This window comes from Condylura cristata, unplaced genomic scaffold, assembly GCF_000260355.1.
Source record: "Condylura cristata isolate star-nosed mole 26May11 unplaced genomic scaffold, ConCri1.0 scaffold00008, whole genome shotgun sequence".
NCBI lineage: Eukaryota > Metazoa > Chordata > Mammalia > Eulipotyphla > Talpidae > Condylura > Condylura cristata.
Genome location: NW_004567109.1, coordinates 3599256 through 3616940, shown reverse-complemented (window position 1 = coordinate 3616940; position 17685 = coordinate 3599256). Strand labels below are relative to the sequence as shown.

The 17685-nt window shown below is 58.6% G+C and overlaps 1 protein-coding gene across 1 annotated transcript in view; it reads right to left on the bottom strand.

Moving 5' to 3' along the window:
• Window positions 1-1410: 1410 nt before the first annotated feature.
• PTCHD2 (patched domain containing 2) overlaps window positions 1411-17685 on the bottom strand; it is a 41909-nt gene continuing 25634 nt past the window's right edge. Inside the window, exons 4-17 of the mRNA XM_012722321.1 lie at window positions 14613-14749; window positions 13734-13868; window positions 13106-13266; window positions 11703-11842; window positions 9885-10033; window positions 9543-9704; window positions 8703-8864; window positions 6563-6676; window positions 5723-5859; window positions 4535-4719; window positions 3172-3302; window positions 2925-3097; window positions 2083-2209; window positions 1411-1654 (exon numbers count right to left, since the gene is read on the bottom strand). Coding sequence (XP_012577775.1) covers window positions 1449-1654; window positions 2083-2209; window positions 2925-3097; window positions 3172-3302; window positions 4535-4719; window positions 5723-5859; window positions 6563-6676; window positions 8703-8864; window positions 9543-9704; window positions 9885-10033; window positions 11703-11842; window positions 13106-13266; window positions 13734-13868; window positions 14613-14749 — 2119 coding nt within the window. The 3' untranslated portion in view covers window positions 1411-1448. The remainder of the gene's footprint in view (window positions 1655-2082; window positions 2210-2924; window positions 3098-3171; window positions 3303-4534; window positions 4720-5722; window positions 5860-6562; window positions 6677-8702; window positions 8865-9542; window positions 9705-9884; window positions 10034-11702; window positions 11843-13105; window positions 13267-13733; window positions 13869-14612; window positions 14750-17685) is intronic.

Genomic DNA, 17685 nt, shown 5'->3' with positions numbered 1-17685 from the left:
TGCACAGCAGGTTCCATCCGGCCTCTGGGCTCACTGGGGCTCCGCCTTCTCAGGACGACCCCCCACGCCCCCACCCCAGGCCTGCAAGCCCGCAGTGCCTCCCGTAGTTCCTGTCACTGCCTGCGTGCGGTCTGTGGCCCGACTGGACTGTGTGTCCAGGGAGGGAGAGTGACCCGTCCCCAGCTCCGAGGAACTGTCCAGGGAGATGTGGAGGCGCGGGCCAGGCCGCCAGGCTGCTCTGGGACAGCCACACGAGTTCTCCACGGCCCAGGGCCGCGCCCCTGGTCACGCCAGCCGGGGAGTGCCCGTGTGCATGGGCGTGTCTGGGTTGCTGGCGGGCAGCTGGGCGTGGTGCCTGCTGTGGCGGGGCCTGGGCGGGGAGTCGCTCCTCTCTCAAAAGGGCTCGGCCTTCCGAGGGAAGGAAATGCTGTCCGCGGCTGCACCATCAGCCTGCAGCACGCGGCGTTCAGGGCGAGGAAGGCGTGGCAAAAGACAAACCCTGTTGAACCCCACTTCTGAGGGGTGCGGTCCAACGCAAGGCAGAAGGCGGGCCGGGGCAGAGCAAAGGGCACGGGAGGTGAGAAGCTGCTGCGGGGTGGGGGTGTGCCCACAACTTACTGTGACGGGACCGTGGGCTGAGAAGGCGGGGTGGGGGGCACCTTATTTTTGTCTGTTTTATCCCAATTCGAAAACGCTGCCTGAGGCTCTGAGCTGGATTCTGCACTGGCCTGGGCTCTTGGAGGGCGGGGAGGTCCTGCTGGTGGCGGGAGGGCAAGCGAGTGGCACAGATGGCGGGGAGGGCAGCAGGGCTGGGGCCGGGGCACAGATGTCGCCCACGGCAGGTGACCTGTCACTCCCCTGCTCCCCAGCCTCCGTGATCTCCTGCGCTTCTCATGCCCGCCAGCCGGAGGGAAGGGGCCTGGAACCTTCTTTAGAGGAGCAGCTTAAAGCAGGAGAGGACGAGTGATTTGCTCAAGGACGAACACGCCAGGGCTGGAGGAGGGCTGGGCCCACCTCCACCCCGAGGCTCAGCACGGGGGCGCAGGGCCCCGTGACGGTCCAGGAGCGGATGCCTAGGTGGAGTGCAGGGGCGCCTGGGGTGAGAGGAAGCAGTGAGGTGTGGGCTGCTCAGTCTCTTGGCTTCCAACCTCTCCTGGGGCAGCCGGCGCTGGGGTCGCGGCCAGACGCCCACAGCGGCAGAGGGGGGCCAGGTGGACTTCTGCCAGCCTCACCCCCACCGGCCCCTTGAGCCCAGAGGCTGCAAAATGCACCAGGCTGGTGGGGACCAAGGTGCTGGGAGCCGTGGGCAGCGTGAGTGGTGCAAAGGGCACAGTGTGGAGCTCGGAACTGGCCAGCCGCTGGCCAACCCCTCGCCCTTGGCTACACTGTCGCCTCTCTGCGCCTCAGCACCCCTCTGAGCAGCCACCCCTCTGCTCTGGAGCGAGGCATCAAGTGACACGCTCCAGGCAGGCGCCGTGCGGCGGCCAGCGGGGCGGCCAGGGGCTCACCGACTCAAAGGCCATGGAGATCCACTGCACGCGGCCCTCCTTGACCCCCACTGCCCCGTGGGACAGCTGCCCCGGGAGCAGGTTGGGCTCGGGCAGCTCCTTGCATTCGGGGTGTAACATCTGCAGGAAGGAGGAGATGCTGTAGCCTGTGGGGGCAGGGAGAGAGCGGGTGAGGGCGGAGGGGAAGGGCAGCCCGCTGCCCAGTGCCCCTGGGGCACGCCGGGAGCACACACGCCCTCCCCAGCCTCCCCGGGTCCAAGTGTCTACCCCGAGGACACCAGAGAAACCTACAGCGTGCGCTTGCCACGGGCGACGGCACCCCGTGCCCTTTCAGGGGGGCCCTGGCAGGACCTCGCCTGGCTATCTGCTGTCCCCCAGCTCCCGATTTGGGAGAAGCCACGCTTGCAGGCGTGCCCCCCCCCACTGTACACGTCTCACACACACACACACACACTCCCTGCCCACCGCTAACTCCCCTCAGCTGGAAGCTGGAAGACAGCAGACTACCCCCCTTGCGTCCCTCGTGGACACAGGTGCCGCCAGGCACGCGCGGCCAGGGAGCCCCCCCATGCACCTGAGGGCAGGCACTGGGCCCCGCCCGGCTTCACCAGCTCCGAGTTCCCCGCGATGGCCTTGCACAGGCGACACAGGTGCCCAATCTCTTTGAAGAGGTCAAAAGTGCCGTCGTAGATGACGCTGCCCTTTCCCAAGGAGACACAAGGTGTGCAGGCCGCTCAGTGAGTGGAGGCGCAGTCAGGCCCCCGCTCCGGAAGAATCTGGCAACGCCCCCCCCATCACCTGCTCTGCTGGGCTTCCTGCTTCCTCCGCTCCCAGCGTGCGGCCAAATCCGACCCGCCTGTCACCTCTGTGCCGCCCACCACCCTCTGCACACCCACAGCCGCACAGCCCGGCTGGGCCGGCAGCCCCGCGCGACTCTGCTGCTGCAGAAATACTTCCTGTCTGAACCCACTTCACCCGCCGGGCCCTTCTCGGGTCACTACACGGCCACACTCCTACTACCCGCTCAGTGCCACATGTGCCAGGCAGCGCCAGTCCCGACCCCACCAGCTCCTCCCGCTCCAGACACTCGGAGCCCAGCAGGGGGCCCGAGCAAGGGAGGGCAGACCCGAGGGGCCGCGGGGTGCAGGCCGTCCCGGGGGCTTCAGACTGGTACTTTTCTGGTCCTCCTTCTAGCCCATAATGTTGAGGGGCAGCCAGCTCGGGCCCCCAAATGTCCCCAAGTGGGTACAAGCCCAAGCCCAGTCTTCATGAGCACGGGGTCCCCGCCCGGGGGGTGGTGTCTGGGCTGGGCGAGCCGCCAAAGGCCAAGAGGTGCGTGGGGAGCTGGTGGCACCCTTGGCTGGCTGGTCTGCGAGTCTAGAGTGGGTGGGCGCCTGCCCAGAGGGGCCCACATACCGGGTCTCCGATGACATGGTTGTCCACTTGCCGTGTGCGGTTGATGCCAATGATGCCAAAGACCACAAAGACCATGGCCCCCGTGTCCACCAGGGGCCGGACCGCCGGCTTCCCACAGCCTGTGTTCACGCAGGGGTTGAAGCCAAAGGTGGCTGAGAGTCGGGGCTTGGGCACTGCAGAAGGAGTCACAGTGTCAGCGGTGGGGGGCTCAGGCCCCCCAAGGCCCCACTGCAGTCCCCCGTATTACCTTTCTCGCTGGGCACGTAGAAGAAGCCTTTGGTTGGGCCGTCAGGGCTGGAGCTGAGCAGGCAGCCAGGTGGTGCCACGCACACGCGCCCGTGGAAGGGGGGCTTGTGGGACTGGGCGAAGTACAGCTTCCTGTGAGGGCAAGGAGGCCAGGCTGAGATCTGGAGGCCAGGGGAGGCCAGGGAGCCCCGCGCAGGCGGTGGGCGCCCGGTCTCGGGTGACGGCCGGTCCGGTCCTCAGCTTCAGGCCCTGGATCGGGCTCGGTATCTCTGTCTCCACCCATCTCCCTGCCAAGGCTGTGTGGGAGCAAGGAGGAGCCCCGCAGTCTTAAAACTGTCCTCCAGGACAGTTCACAGAGAGGCCCTCTGGGGGCCCTGGTCAGAGGTCGCCGGCCCACCTGAACACCTTCGGAGAAAGGGCTTCTAGCCTATGTGCACTAGACCTGATGTAACTCTTTCTAGAATGTCTTAGCAGCTGCCCAGGCCGCTGTTGTGTATGTGCAGAGAGCCCAGCCCTAGGCGCAGGGGACTGCAAGCAGGGGGACCCCTGCAGGCTGGAGGGGCCTGTCTGGTGCCCCCCGCCAAGCAGCACCCCTCTTCTCAAGTGGAATCAGCACGGCATGGGTAGAGTCCACTGTCCCTCAGGGCCCCCCACTGCCTTTTTCCGGACTCCAAGCTGCTGGGTCCTGCCGAGCGGGAGTCGGAATTGGCAGAACCACTGTGGCTGACTTGTTAGCTGCCGGGCTCCGCGAGACGCCCAAGGGCGGGAGCCACCTCTGTCTTGTCGATTACTGTGTCCCCAGGACCGGCATGGGGCCAGCACAGAGACGACGCTCCGTGTTCACAAAATGAATAAACAGGGAGACGGATGGGGTATGGGCCAGGGGTTCGGTGGAGGGGGAAATAAATCACAGAACTGTGCAGTAAAAATAAAAGTGGGCGCTCCCTGGTGGCGAACGGGTCAGGGCGCAGCACTGCAAGCTGGCCATGGCCGCTTCAGTGTGAGTTCAATCCCTGGCCCCGGAGGTGATCCCATGGTGCAGCAGATCTTTCCTGTCTCCCCACTGCCCCCCCAGCAGTGTACTTCATCAATCTGCCCTCTCTGCTCCCCACCCTGTCTCTGGGGAGTCCTCTTACTGCCCCTGCGCCTCTGGCCTGCACCCCAGTTCTGTAGTCAATAAATAAATCTTAAAAAAAAAAAAAGACTTGTCTGAACAGAGAAGTGGAAGTGAATGTTCCTTAAGGAGGCGGACGTCACCTGCCACGTGAGTGCGTGTGACTGTCTGCGTGAGTGCGCGTGAGGGCGCCGGGGGGCGGCAGGCGTCGGAAGGGGACACGCGGCGGGGTCACCCGCCAGCTCGGTACCGGGTGTGCTGCTGCTCCCTGGCGGCCACGTAGAAGCTGAAGTCGAGCTTCCAGCCCCGCCTGGCGTCGCAGGCCAAGGTCGTCACCATCCACTTGCGGGAGGGGCGCGCCGCCTGGAGCAGCCCTACTGTAGACATACAAGCGGTCAGCTTCTTGGTGAAGTTACCAAAAGGCGCTCTATACACCTAAGCAGTGGGTCGACAGAGACAAGACACGTGACTCCGGGAGGCTGCTTCGGCCTGGCCTCGCCTGCCCCACCCTGTCCCAGCCCCCAGGGCGGGGGAGCCCTGGGCAGAGGCTCAGGAGGCCTGGGTTCGAGTTCGGGAGGTGGGCGAGACCTTCCCTCTCTGCCTGAGCCTCAGTCCTCCCTGCATCTGGGCGGGCACGGTGCCCACGGCTCTGGCTCTAGGGCTGTGAGACAAGCAGGAGGCCAGGCCAGGAGTGACCGGCAGCTGGCAGGAGGCCCATTTGGAGACCTGCTGAGGAGGGAGCAGGCCCGGGGCGGGGCGGGCAGGCAGCGTGTCGGACATCTGACCATTAGCACGGAAGTCTAAATCCTGACCCATAAAACTGTCACCTTTGTCACCTGTTATACAGCACAAATGACTCCCAGCAAAGCTGGTCACCCCAGGAGGCTCTTTTCTGGGGTGCTGGAGCAGCGGCCTACAGTTAACAAGGCAGCTCCCTGAATGATGGCATTTTTTGATGATGTCGATGAGAAGAAAATAGTCCCGGCCCAAGTGGAACGACAGGGCGCTTTGAGGACGCTGCTTCTGCCAGGCGTCGGTCTGCCGAGCCACGGTCCCACACGCAGGCGGACACCGAGGCCACGCTGTCCCCCAGCGGCGGCCGAGGACAGGCTCTCGCTACGTCCTGGACGTTCCCCGCAGGCCTCACCTTGTGTACTGAACCCATTGAGCGGGACTTTTCAACTCCCCTTTTCACAGATGGGGAAACTGAGGCTCAGAGAGATGAAGTCACCAGCCCAAACACACACAGGTGGTAAAGGCAGACCGGACTCGAACCCAGGTCTGGCTGGCAGAAGCCCGTCTCTCACCGTGCGCAGGCCCCGCCACAGGCCCGCTGTGGGCCGGGGGGTCCTCTCCTGCCCAAGGCAGCTCCAGCCTCCTGGGCCCCGCCCCCCTCTGAGGCCACTGGGGCGTCCCTGAAGGCCCCCCTGGGACTCACCTGGAAGGAGGGCAGGTCCCCGTCCCCTGGAGACACCATCTGCCAAGGGGCGGGCAGGCTGGCGTTGAGCGAGAGCCTGTAGACAGCCGGGTGGCCTTTGCTCTTCGCCTTGGAGACGTACACGGTGCCCAGGCCATCTAGAGGACAAAGTTGGTGGAGTGGGCTGGGCCCCACTGCCCCTACAGCAGACCCCGCTGCCCTGCGGCGGGCGGCCGAGGCCTGACTCGGGCTCACTTCTGGGCGTGACTCTGCCCATTCCTCCCGACGGGCCCGTGGCACTGGCGGAGGGCAGTGGGTGCTGGCAGGTCCGGGGGCGGCTGGTGGGTGGAGGGGCCCGTGGCACTGCGGGGGCCTGTCGGCTCTGGTGTGTGGCGGGAGTGACAGCGGTGGTGGACCGTGTCCACATGAGGGGCAGTGGCGGCGATGCCAGTGACGGGGAGCACTGTGCGAGTGGGGGTGCTGGCGGTGACAATGATGGGCACGGGGACACCTGGTCTGGGGTGACAAGGACACACGGAGCCACCTTCGGGGTGGCGGGGAGGGGCTGCGCAGTGTCCCTGCGCCTCACCTCTGATGCGGGGGCCAGCCAGGACGCCCGGCCCTCCTGCACACGCAAGCTGGACTGGGGGCCAGGGTGGATTCTGGGGCACCGCAGGCAGGGAGGGTCCTGCGGTTCTGACGAGGGAGTGGGAGCACCCTGTTCGCCGCCCACCTTCAAGCCCTCCCGTCCCGTGACCCGGGAACACAGCCTGTAGCTCACACACAAGGATTGCTCTCCCTTCAGGGCACCAAGCCCCGGTCACCTGATCCCCACCCTGGCCAGCCCGCAGTGCCACTGACCCTGCAGGATGGCCTCAGGCCGGCCGGCCCAGGAGACCCCTGAGCCCCGCTTCCTCTTCTCCAGAGACGTCCGGATGTTGCTCTGCAGGCTGTGGGGCTTCTCCTGGAATAGACCTGCCCCCCCCGAAGGTCAGGCGGGCGGTGGGGACAGCGGCTGAGGCCTGTGACAGCCCCCAGGGACAAGGGCACCCCAGGCCCTCAGCTTGGGGGTGGTGTCAGGGGTCTGAAAGAAGCTAGCTGGAACTGAACAAAATCTCATATCGGCTCACAGGACTCTAGACAAAAGACAGGCCCCAGCTGGAGGAAGACACCCTTCCCTCCCGCCCCCACTCCGACTCCTCGGCGGGCCGGCTGCCCCTCCGTCACGCGGCTGGCGGGACCCGGCGTGCTGGCTGTGGGACTGACCGGGCCGGCTCCGCCGCGTGCCGGGTCCACGTGAAGCTCAATGAACGGCAGTGACCGGACACGGGCCAGAGGACTCCCCTTCGCCCCACGCATGGTGGCTTAGCCTCTGGTTTTGTGTTTTCTTCAAGGAAAACAACTTTATACCTCGAAAATTTCACCCTCGAACACTCCTAGGAGATCGTTATTGCTCACTTGACAGAGACGCACCAGGGGGCGGGGAGGTCGCGCGGCTGAGCGGGAAGCGAGCACCACCCCTCCAGACTCTGGTCTTAGGCCCTAACGCCAAAGTACCCCACGAAATGAAGGGGTTGCTCCAGGCAGTTCAGCGTAAGAGCTGAAAGTGGCTGGGGGCTGGGCATTGACTAGGGTACTGGGTTTTCCCCAGATAGTTCCCAGAAATTGGGGTCCGTCTTGGGTTTGTCTGTGAAATGGGCCCCGAGGGAGGGCGGACGCCTGGGAGCAGCAAAAATAAGGGAACAGAGTTCCGGGGCCCAGCAGGCAGGGGGCGCTGGGGCTGGCTGGGGCTGCCTCTGATTTAGGAGGGCCCCCCCCCCACCTCTCTGAGCTGCAGTCAATTATCATGCGTTTGGCTAATGCCATTACCGAGGGGAAGGCCAGGTTAATGTGAACACTGCCCTGATTAAGTGGAGGCAATTGCAGTAGTCAGCGGATCTCCCCCAGGAGCACCAGACACTCTCAGGCTCTTCTCGTTGGGTTTCTCACTGCCCGGGCAAAGCTGGGTGACCTTGGGTAGACTTCCCCTGCTCCCAGCTCTGACCTCCAGTGACCTTCACCCCTGCCCTTGCAGACTCTCGCTATGGCAAGGACATGTCTATCTGACCATGCTCATTCCACTCGGTCACCAGCTCTTGTCACCAAGTCCTGTGGATGTCACCTAAAAATGACTCCACCCGCATTATGAAGCTCTCTGAAGCTACTGCTGCACGAGTTTTGACCCGGCCAGGGAGTGACCCCAGGGCGCAGCAGACCTCTTGTGACCTGCCTGCTGCTCCCCTCAGCAGTGAATTTCAGTCCATCTGCCTGTTCTGCTCCCCACTCTGTCTTTGGGGAATCCTCTCACCCAGCACACCTCTGGCCTGAACCCCAGTTCTGTAAGCATAAATAAACAAACCTATAAAAAAAAAAGTCTCCAGCCCGTGTCACACTGGCCCTTAGGTCTCTCCTCGTGCAGGCAGTTTCTACCCTGGCCTCTACAGCACCTCTGCAGTCCCCGGGGGCTCACTCAATCCCCACCCCCACTGGCTTCTAGTGCCAGCTGCGATGAACCCAGGTCCCCACTGCAGCCCCCCCACGCCCCCAGCCCTCCTGGCGGACGCGGTCCTGCAACCAACACTGTCAACCCCTGACCACTCCCGGGGCGGCTCTCGCCTAGGCCTCCCCACTGCCATGTCCCTTCTCATTTTCAGTCTCAGCCCAGACAATGCCCGCCGGGTAGCCTCCACGACCCCGAGCTCCCCGGGCGCCCCGCCACCCCGTCACAGCTCAGATCTAGTACAGCGGGCTGCTCCTGCCATGACCATGGGTCCCCAGCTCAGGAAGCCTGTCCTTCCTGCCTGCTCAGGTCTCAGCGTAGCACGCTGGCACTCGCTGGTACTTGCTGGGTGATTTGCTGAGGTACTGCAGTGATGGGGAGAACGGGTCTGGCCTCCCTCAGGCCAACTGTCTTGAGACCTGGGATCCAAAGACGGTAGGGGACACTGCTGGAAACCCTCACCTGAACAGGTGATGCAGGAGATGCCCTCGGCGCTCAGGTTGTATTTGAGGTCGAGCAGCACCTGGATGTTGGTGTCAGGCCGGAAGAGCAGGGGCGCCCGGCTGGCGGGGCGGAGCCGGCTGGCAAACACCAGGGACAGGATGAGGATGGTGACAAAGAGCCCTGCAGGTAAAGGACACCACATGGCGGGGTGGGGCCGGGCAGCGCCTTCACGGCCGGGGCCTCCTTAGGGCTACTCGCTTTATGTGGGCAGGGGGCCCCCGGGAGGTGGCGGGGGCCCCAAGGGGCAGTGCAGGGGCCCAGTTGCCAGCCAGTGGGCCAGGGCTGCTAGGCACCAGTCCTTCAGGGGTCAGCTTCAAATTCCCACCTCTGGACAAGAACCAGCCGCTGTCCGTCCAGAGACCCGGAGCGCCCACCTGAGAAACGCAATGATGCCGGCGACGGCACTTAGCCACCTGGGCACCCTGTGAGCCCTTTCCTTCGTGACATTCCTGACCACTGCCTTGTGAGAGGCCCGTTCGCACCCTCCATGTGAGGAAACTGAGGCACCGACAGGCCGAGCAGCACAGAATGAGGCAGGACTGGGATCCCTGGTGTCCCTGCTGTCTACCCCAGCTCGATGGCACCCGGTAGGTGCTTGAGAGCAACCGCTTCTGCGGGGCCGCTTCGTTCTCCACAGGAGGCGAGGCTCAGCCTCAGCGTGAGGGAAGCCCGCCCAGACCTCTGCCCTCCGCTTCACCTGCAGAGGCGGGGGCAGGCTCCCGATGGGGGCGTCTGTCCCCCACACTCGGGCACTGGGAAGAAGGAGGCAGAGGAGCGGGAAGGAGGGGGTCCACTCACCCATAATCACCCAGCGGCTCTTGACGGCTGACCACAGGGCCCAGTGGTGCAGCAGCTCCTGCAGCTGAGTGATGAGCTGCCCCCGGCTGCCCCCGGCCGGGGCGGCCTGCAGGCCCTCGGGGGACACAGACAGCAGGGACACATCCCCCAGCTCCAGCGACACTGCGGGGGCGAGAGGTGGCCTGTCAGGGGCCAGGCCCACCCGCAGGAAGCCCGCCCCAGCCCCCTCTGCAGGGCGCCCGGACGCCCCTCCCATGCAGCCCGGCCTCAGCACCAGCCTGGGCGAACGCAGCTGGTGAGGGCCGCTGTCCCCGGCGGAGGCAGCCCGGGGCCGGCTCTCACCTGGCTCCTCCTCCACGTCCAGCAAAGGGATGTCGTCGTCCAGGTAAGGCATGGGGCCCTGGGCAGGGCTGCCCCCCGCCCGCTCGGGACCGGCAAACACGTCCCCGGGGAGGCGCAGGGAGCTCTTGCGGCCACACTTCTGGTGGCAGCTGTGGAGAAAAGGGGAGGTGAGCCCCGGGGGTCCGGGGTGACCAGGGAGGGTCCTCAGGCGTCACGCTGCTGCCCAACTCACACCGGCCTCTGCCACAGATGGCCAGGGGCCTGCTTTCGTGCCAGAGGCATCTCCCAGACGCCCTCGGCGCCACTCTTCCCCTGGGTGACAAACAGTGACAGTATTCCTCACCCAGGTAGAGGGGTGACAGCACAGCCACCCGCCAAGGGGCGACCCGGCAGGGGGATCGTGCTGTGCGCCGTGCAGCCCCCAGGCTCCGAGGAAAGAGGGGGAGCAGGACAGGGCTGAGGGTGTAGCCGAGGCCTCGGCTGAAGTGAATGGGGGCAGTCGAGGCTCGCCCTAGGGCTGGGACGAGGCTGACACAGCAGAGACCGATGAGTGCCGTGGGGCTGGGGGCTGCTAGCTCCCGCGGGTCTCTCAGCTCCGCAGGAACCCCACGTGGCGGCCGCACCCACGAAAGAAGAGGACACGGAGCCCCCAGGAAGGCGCGGGACCTGCCTGCGGTTCCCGTGCTGCCGACTGGGGCCACGGCCTGACTGCGAGGCGTGGCTGGAGGTTTGTTTGGTTTCTTCAATCCCGCATGAGACGGTCACAGAAAGAGTTACAGCGAATGTCTCGGGCAGAGCGTCCTTGCGCAGTGCCCAGCCTGGGCCACGGCACGTGGCGGTCCTGAGGGCGGGCGTGAGCAGAGAGCTGCAGTGTGTACCCTGGCCCAGGTCTGAGCTCCTGCTGACCCGCCTCTGCTCACCCAAGTCAGTCACGGGCCTGACCTTCCTGCCTGCGCGGGCCGGAGAGCCTCGGCCACGCCTCAGTATCCCCACCCCAAACGGCTCCCCAGGCTGGACGCCCCGGCCACTGCTCTTCCCTGCCCGCCTCCCTGGACACTGCCCACAGCCCCAGCCTCTGACCTCCAGCGCAGCTGAGCGCTGACTGTCCATTCTGCACATGGCTCATGGGATCTAAATATTGTTTCTCCACCGAGGTGAGCACCTTGAGCACATTAACCGCAGCTGGACCATGGGGCCAGACCCAGATTTTCTTGGGAGTAAACCTCAGCTCTGCTGTGTACTAAATGGGCGACCTTGAGACAGTTGCCCAATCTCCCCGAGGCTGGTTTCCTCATCTCTCTTTTTTTTAAAAAAAATATTTATTTATGGATACAGCACTAGGGTACAGGCCAGAGGTGCAGGGGCGATGAGAGGATTCAGCAGAGACAGAGTGGGGAGCAGGACAGGCAGATTGATGAAGTCCACTGATGAGGGGCGCAGCGGGGAGATAGGAGAGGTCTGATGCACCCTATGGGTCACTCCCTGGCTGGGGATCGAACCCAGTGCGCCACCAGGGAGGGGTCCAGGTTTCCTCATCTTTAAAGTGGACCAACGAAGAGGACCCAGCTCCCAGGGCCCTTATGGGGGAGTAGCAAGATGGTCCCCCGAAGCACTCTGCCCACTGCCCAGCACAAGCGGTACCTGCCAGGTGAGACTCTCTTCCCCTCTATCCCTGAGCTGTGCCTGGCATAGGACTGAGAAACAGAAGGTGCTTAGCAGAGAGTCCCACGTCTTTTGGAAGAGGGGTGCTGTGCTGAGTACTCCTGATGAGGGCGACGGACATTTGTGAGGGGAGGCCGGCCCCGCCTGCCAGCTCACCTGGCCTGGCAGGTGCTCTCCAGCGGCGCCATGTAAAGGCTCCAGATACCCAGGGCGGCAGGCATGGTGAAGAGCACGGCCAGCCAACAGCACGACACGATGAGGGACATGAACAGGCCGAAGTCGTGGACGGCCGGGATCTGGAGAGGGAGAGGCGGGGTGGGGGCTGGCAAGACCTGCAGCCGGAGCCTGGCGTCTCTGCAGCAAGGCACTCAGGACCCCAGGCCACTGCCAGCCTGACAGGATGCGGCTCAGGTGGCCAGAATGGCAGCCACCAGCCCAGAAGGACTCCAGGGGCAAGGGCCGGAGCCCACAGGCCGGGAAGCACCAGGCGCTGGAGTGGAGGCACTTGTCTAAACTGCAGCCCACTGTCCAGGCAGGGCCTGGCACAGAGCGAGGGCTCCCTGCGCCATCGTACAAATGACAGCGGTCAGGGGAGAGCCTATCACAACAGGCCGTGCGTTGGTAAGGAAGGTGGGAGAGGACACACCTCAACACGGGGCAGGGAGGCTGGGGCTCGGAGCAAGGGGTATGCTCTGGGAGCGCCCCTGGGACCCGCATGGGCATGTGGCATCAGGAGGGGACTGGACCAAGCTGCAGCCAGCTCTTCACGAGTGTTTCTGAAACGCTTTCACAATCATCTCCTCATTGCAGTAACCGAATCATGCAGAGATGTGGGAAATGAGGTTCAGAGAGGTCAAACCACCCAGCTGAGATCACACAGCCAGTAAAGGGTCGGGGGATTTGAAACCCAGCACTGCCTGCTTTCTAGGTGGGGTCTCTAGGAAGACCAGGGTAATCCCAAAGCATCTGGTGGTTTCTAAGTCTCAGGCCTGCTCATTACCTTTCAGGTCAGCAGAAGGACCTGGCCCAGACTCACCCATTCTTCTTCTGAGCCAACTGAGAGGCTGGGAGGGCCTGGGGCCAGCGAAAGGAAGGTCCGTATGAGAGGTGACTGCAGTGCAAAGCCAGGAGGTGGGAAGATGGCCTGGCCATCTCACCACTGACCAGCTGTGTGACCTTGGGGCAGTCACTTAACCTCTCTGGACCTCAGTTTCTGCATTAGGAAAGTGGGGATGATAATTCGATTTTTATCCAAGTATGTCATAAGGAATGAATGTGAAAAAGTCTTGCAAACTGCCAAATGCCCTTCTGGGCAGAGGTTGGATTACTGTTAATGAGCATCAATAATAAATATTGTTTATATGATTATAACATTCCCAGTTAGGTTAGGATCCACTGAGTTCGACTCTATGGACACTACCAGTGCTTAGAGGCAAAGGCTGGTTGGCCACAGGAGAAGGAACGGGCGAGAAGAGCAGAGACTGAGGCCAGGTGTGCGTGGGAGGAGTGGCGCGGGGGGGGGGGGGCACGTCAGCGCTGGGGGAAGGGTGGTCTCCCACCTGGGAGAAGACGTTAGCTGCGTAGGCAGCGGCTGTGGTGAGGGAGGTGAAGAAGGTGGCCTTGCCTGCCGTCTGGATGGTGTGGATCATACGCAGCTGCGGGTCTTCCAGGTGGGTGGCCTGGCGGTAGGTGTTGATGAACACGAAGACGTCGTCCACCCCTGTGAGAAGCAATCGGGGGGCAGCAGAATCAACCTGCTGTCTCCAGGACCAGGCCCAGCCGGGCCCCCTAGGCCAGCCTGAAGGGGCCCCCGAGAGGTCAGGCCCCAGGATAGACCTGTTTCTCAGCCTGGAGTTTGGAACTACACATGCGACCTTGGTCTACCCACCTAGAATCCAAGCTTCACACCACCTCCCATGCGCCTTGCCTCCCCAACCCCGAACTAGGCCCTTCCCTCCAAATCTTAGCCTCCAAATCTTAGCCTCCTATACACCTTTCCCACCTCCACCTAGCCTACCTGCCTGCTCCTCCCACCTGTGGGGACCCACCCACCACCCTACCCTCCACGGTGCCAAGGTCTGAGAGGAGGCACGCTGGAAGCCAGGCTTCGCCTCCTGGGAAAAGATTCACTTAGAGTCTGAGTTCCCAAGTGGGAGAACCGTGACCGGAGCCACAGAGGCAACTCACCAATGCCCACGATGACGAAGGCGGCCACCCCATTGAGGATGCCCAAATACTGGATACCAAAGACCACGTGGTACAGGAAGAGCGCCACCAGGCAGCTGAGGCCGATGCTGGCGATACCGAAGAAGGACAGGAATACTGGGCAAGGCAAGGCAAGATGTGCAGGCGATAAGGTGGTGGTGGTGGTGTGGTGGTGTGTGTGTGGGGTGCCTGACACCCTCTTGCACTCCCCGCTGGGGTGCCCTTCACTCCAGCAATCTCCACGCTCAGAGGAAGAGCCAGGCAGAAGCCCTGATCTTTCCAGAGCTTCCCCCAGTGCTAATCGGGAATAATAAGCATTATATATTTAACATCTGTCACCCCAGTGGAGAGAGACTCCATCGGGGGAGGAGGGACGTCTGTGATATTTGCCCCTGGATCCCTGGCATCGGAGAGCATCTGGTACATAACTGGTGTGTAGTTATATTTGCTACATGAATGAGTCTTTTCCGTGTTTGAGGGCATTACCGATCTTTTGTTCATCTGGGCATTTCAGAGCAGTAGGCAGCAGCTAGGTGCATGGGTGGTGGGAGTGGAAACGTCAACGGGGGGCAAAAGGGAAGCCGACCTGGAACCGTATTGCCAGCCTACAGTAATCCACAGGGAGGGGCCAATGCTCCAGATCCCCTAAGACAAGGTTATCAGCAGAAAGATGGCCGAACACCTGCGGGGGGCGGGGGGGAGGTGCGCTGGGGTGGGAGATGACTTCTGGGCGTCCCGCCCACAACAGTTCTGACATGGTGGGCCCAAGACGACTGACATTCACCAGAGGGGAAGTTGGGCCAGCCGGAGCACACTGAGAGGGAAGAGGGGAAAGAGGGGCCAGGCTTTGGAGAAGCCTACCTGAGCAGGAGGTGAGGATGTAGACAAGCGCGGCGATGCAGCTGCTGCTGATGAAGGCCAGGAGCATGTCATTATTGAAGGTTCTACGCACCTCGTAATCAAAGAGGTCTGTCCCCCCATACAGAACCTGGACTTTGCTGGGGAAGGAAGGCCATGGATGGAGGAAAGAGAAGTGGGTTAGAAATGGCTCTTGGCACCTCTAGGTGGACCAGGAACCATCCACCTCACCAGTGGTGCTTCACGTGGGCTGTCCATTAAACCACCCGCTTCTTCCAAACACCCTGAGGTCCAGCTCATACTCTGAGTCAGAATTTCCATGGTGGGACTGAGTCATCAGTGTGGTTCAAATTTAAGGCCAAGGTTAAGACCTACTCTATACAATGATAGTCAGTTATAGTCAGTTCTGTGCCACCCACTCAATTCTCAATTATTCACAGCAAATTTTTAATTTCTATTCAGCTTCCAGATTTGCAGTTTTACACAGCTATATTGTGGTTAACACAAGTTATTCTTAATTTGAAAAACAAAACCAGGCGGCTCAAATTGAGTTTTAAAATACAAACAGGCGTGGCATCTGCTTCTGGACAGGATGGAGTACCAAGAAGAAATCCCAATTTAGCCACACAGTGATACTAACAAAAAAAAGAGAGAGAGGGAGGGAGAAAAAATAAAACAAGATTCTGGATATAAGATAAGAAAGAATGATGAGTGATAAGAGCTGTGATTACCCTAACTTCTACTGTGAGAGTGTTTCCAGGCATCAAAGTCTAAAATACAGGTTTCTGGACTCCCCAAAGGAGGATAAAAAAATCTTCAAATTTTATAAAGCCATACATAGAATCCACTCATACACTAATCACTGAAGCTTGATCAATGAATTCCAAGCACTTATGAATGAAATTACATAATGCGCATCACAAATTTCTCAAAATAATGACCAAGAGAAAAATCTTATAGGCGGCCTGAGAAAAAAAGAGACATTACGCACACAAGAACAAGATGGAAGACAGCAGACTTCTCATTGGAAAAATCAAGTCAGAGGACAATGGAGGGGCGGCCTTTCCCACGGGGGCGGGGGGGTTCAACCCAGAATTCTATGCCGAGCATAAATATAACTCAGAAACAATGCGAAACGAAGACTTTTTCAAATATACAAAACCTGAAAGTATTGATTTCCAGCACACCTGCACACAGGGCTGGTAAAAGAAGTCCTGTGGGTAGAAGGGGAGTGAGAAGAGAAGGAAATATAGATCAACACAAAGGAATAAACAGAACTGGAAATGGTAACAACATGAGTATGTACAATTTTCTTATTACTTATTTCATTAAGTTTAAAAGATAATAGGCCATTAAAGGAAGACAATAACAACATAGATATGAAACTAAAATGCACGACAGCTATAGCAGAAAGACCTGGAGGAATGAAATGACGGCACAGTACTAGAAGGTTCTCATCCTACGCAGGAAGTGGTAGGACATCATTTGAAGGTGCCTTGTGATAATTTAAGGATGTAGTCTATAGTCCCTAAAGCAACCACTAAAATAAATATAAAAAGTTACAACTAAAATAAAATGGAGCAATAAAAAATACTCAGTCCAAAGGAAGGTAAAAGGAGGAAAATAGGAAGAAACAATATTTGGGAGAAAACAGAAACAAATAATCTTTGGGAGAAATAAAATAAGATATACTTAAGTCCAACCATATTAATAATTGTGTTAAGTATACACAGTCTCTAAACACTTTAATTACAAGACAGAGACAGTCATATTCGATAAAATCAAGACCCAGACTCCTATAAGAAACCCACTTTAATAGATTAAGAGCAAAAGACTAGAAAAAAAGACATCCTACACTAATAGGATTGAAAAGAAAGGTGGTGAGGTTATATTAATAACAAATGAAGTGAATTTTAGAGCCAGTAATATTACTAGAGACAAAGAAGACAATTTAAAAATGATAAAAGATTCAGTTCATCAAGAGCATGACTACAGCAATCCTAAATGTTTTTGCACACAGTAACAGAACTTTAAAATATATGAAGCAAAAAATTCAGAGAGATTGTCAAAAAATAGAAAGCTTAACAACTATATCTGGACATCTAAAAAAACAAAACCCTGTCTCAATAATTGCTAGAACAATGAGATAGGAAAACCAGTAAGTATATGAAATACTTGAACAACACAAGAACCAACTTGACTTGACTCAGTTGACATTTATAGGACACCCTAACCATCAAAAGCATTATTTTCAAGTAGACAGACCATTTAACAAGACAGATCATATTCTGGATCAAAAACAAGACTCAAGAAATAGAAAGAATTGAAGTGATTAAAAAGTATGCCCCCTGATCACAAGAGAATTAAATGAAAACCAGCAACAAGAATATCTGGAAAATTCCCAAATACTTGGAAATTAAATAACACATTTTAAAGCAACACGTGGGTCAAAGAAGAGATCAAAAGGAAAAATAGAAAGTATTTTTGAGTTGAATGAAAACAAAAGCACAGCACATCAAAATATTCGGGCTGTGCTAACATAACACTGAAGAGGAATTTTATAGCAATAAACATCCATATCAGAAAAGAAGGAAGATTTCAAATCAGTGACCTCAGTTTCTACTGTAAGAAAGTAAAGCAAGAGAAAACTACATCTAAAGTAAGCATAAGAAAGAAAATAAGGACGATCAGAGCGGAAATCAATGAGACAGAAAATAGAAAGACAATAGAGAAAAGTCAATGACACCAAAAGCTAGTTCTTCGAGAAGATCAATAAAATCGATAAACCTCTAGCCAGATTAGCCATGAAAAAAAAAAGATACAAGACACACACGGAAGAGGTGACATTGCTACGGCTTATACAAATATTAAAAAGATAACAAGGAAATATTATGAATCACTTTATACCAACACATTTGACAATTTAAATTAAACAGGCAATTTTGTGAAAGACTCAAACTACCAAAGTTTATGCAAGAAGAAACAGGTAACTTTAATAGTCTTATATTTTATTTTTGAAATTGAATTTGTAGTTAAAAGCTTTCCATAAAGAAAATTCCAGACCCAGACGGTTTCA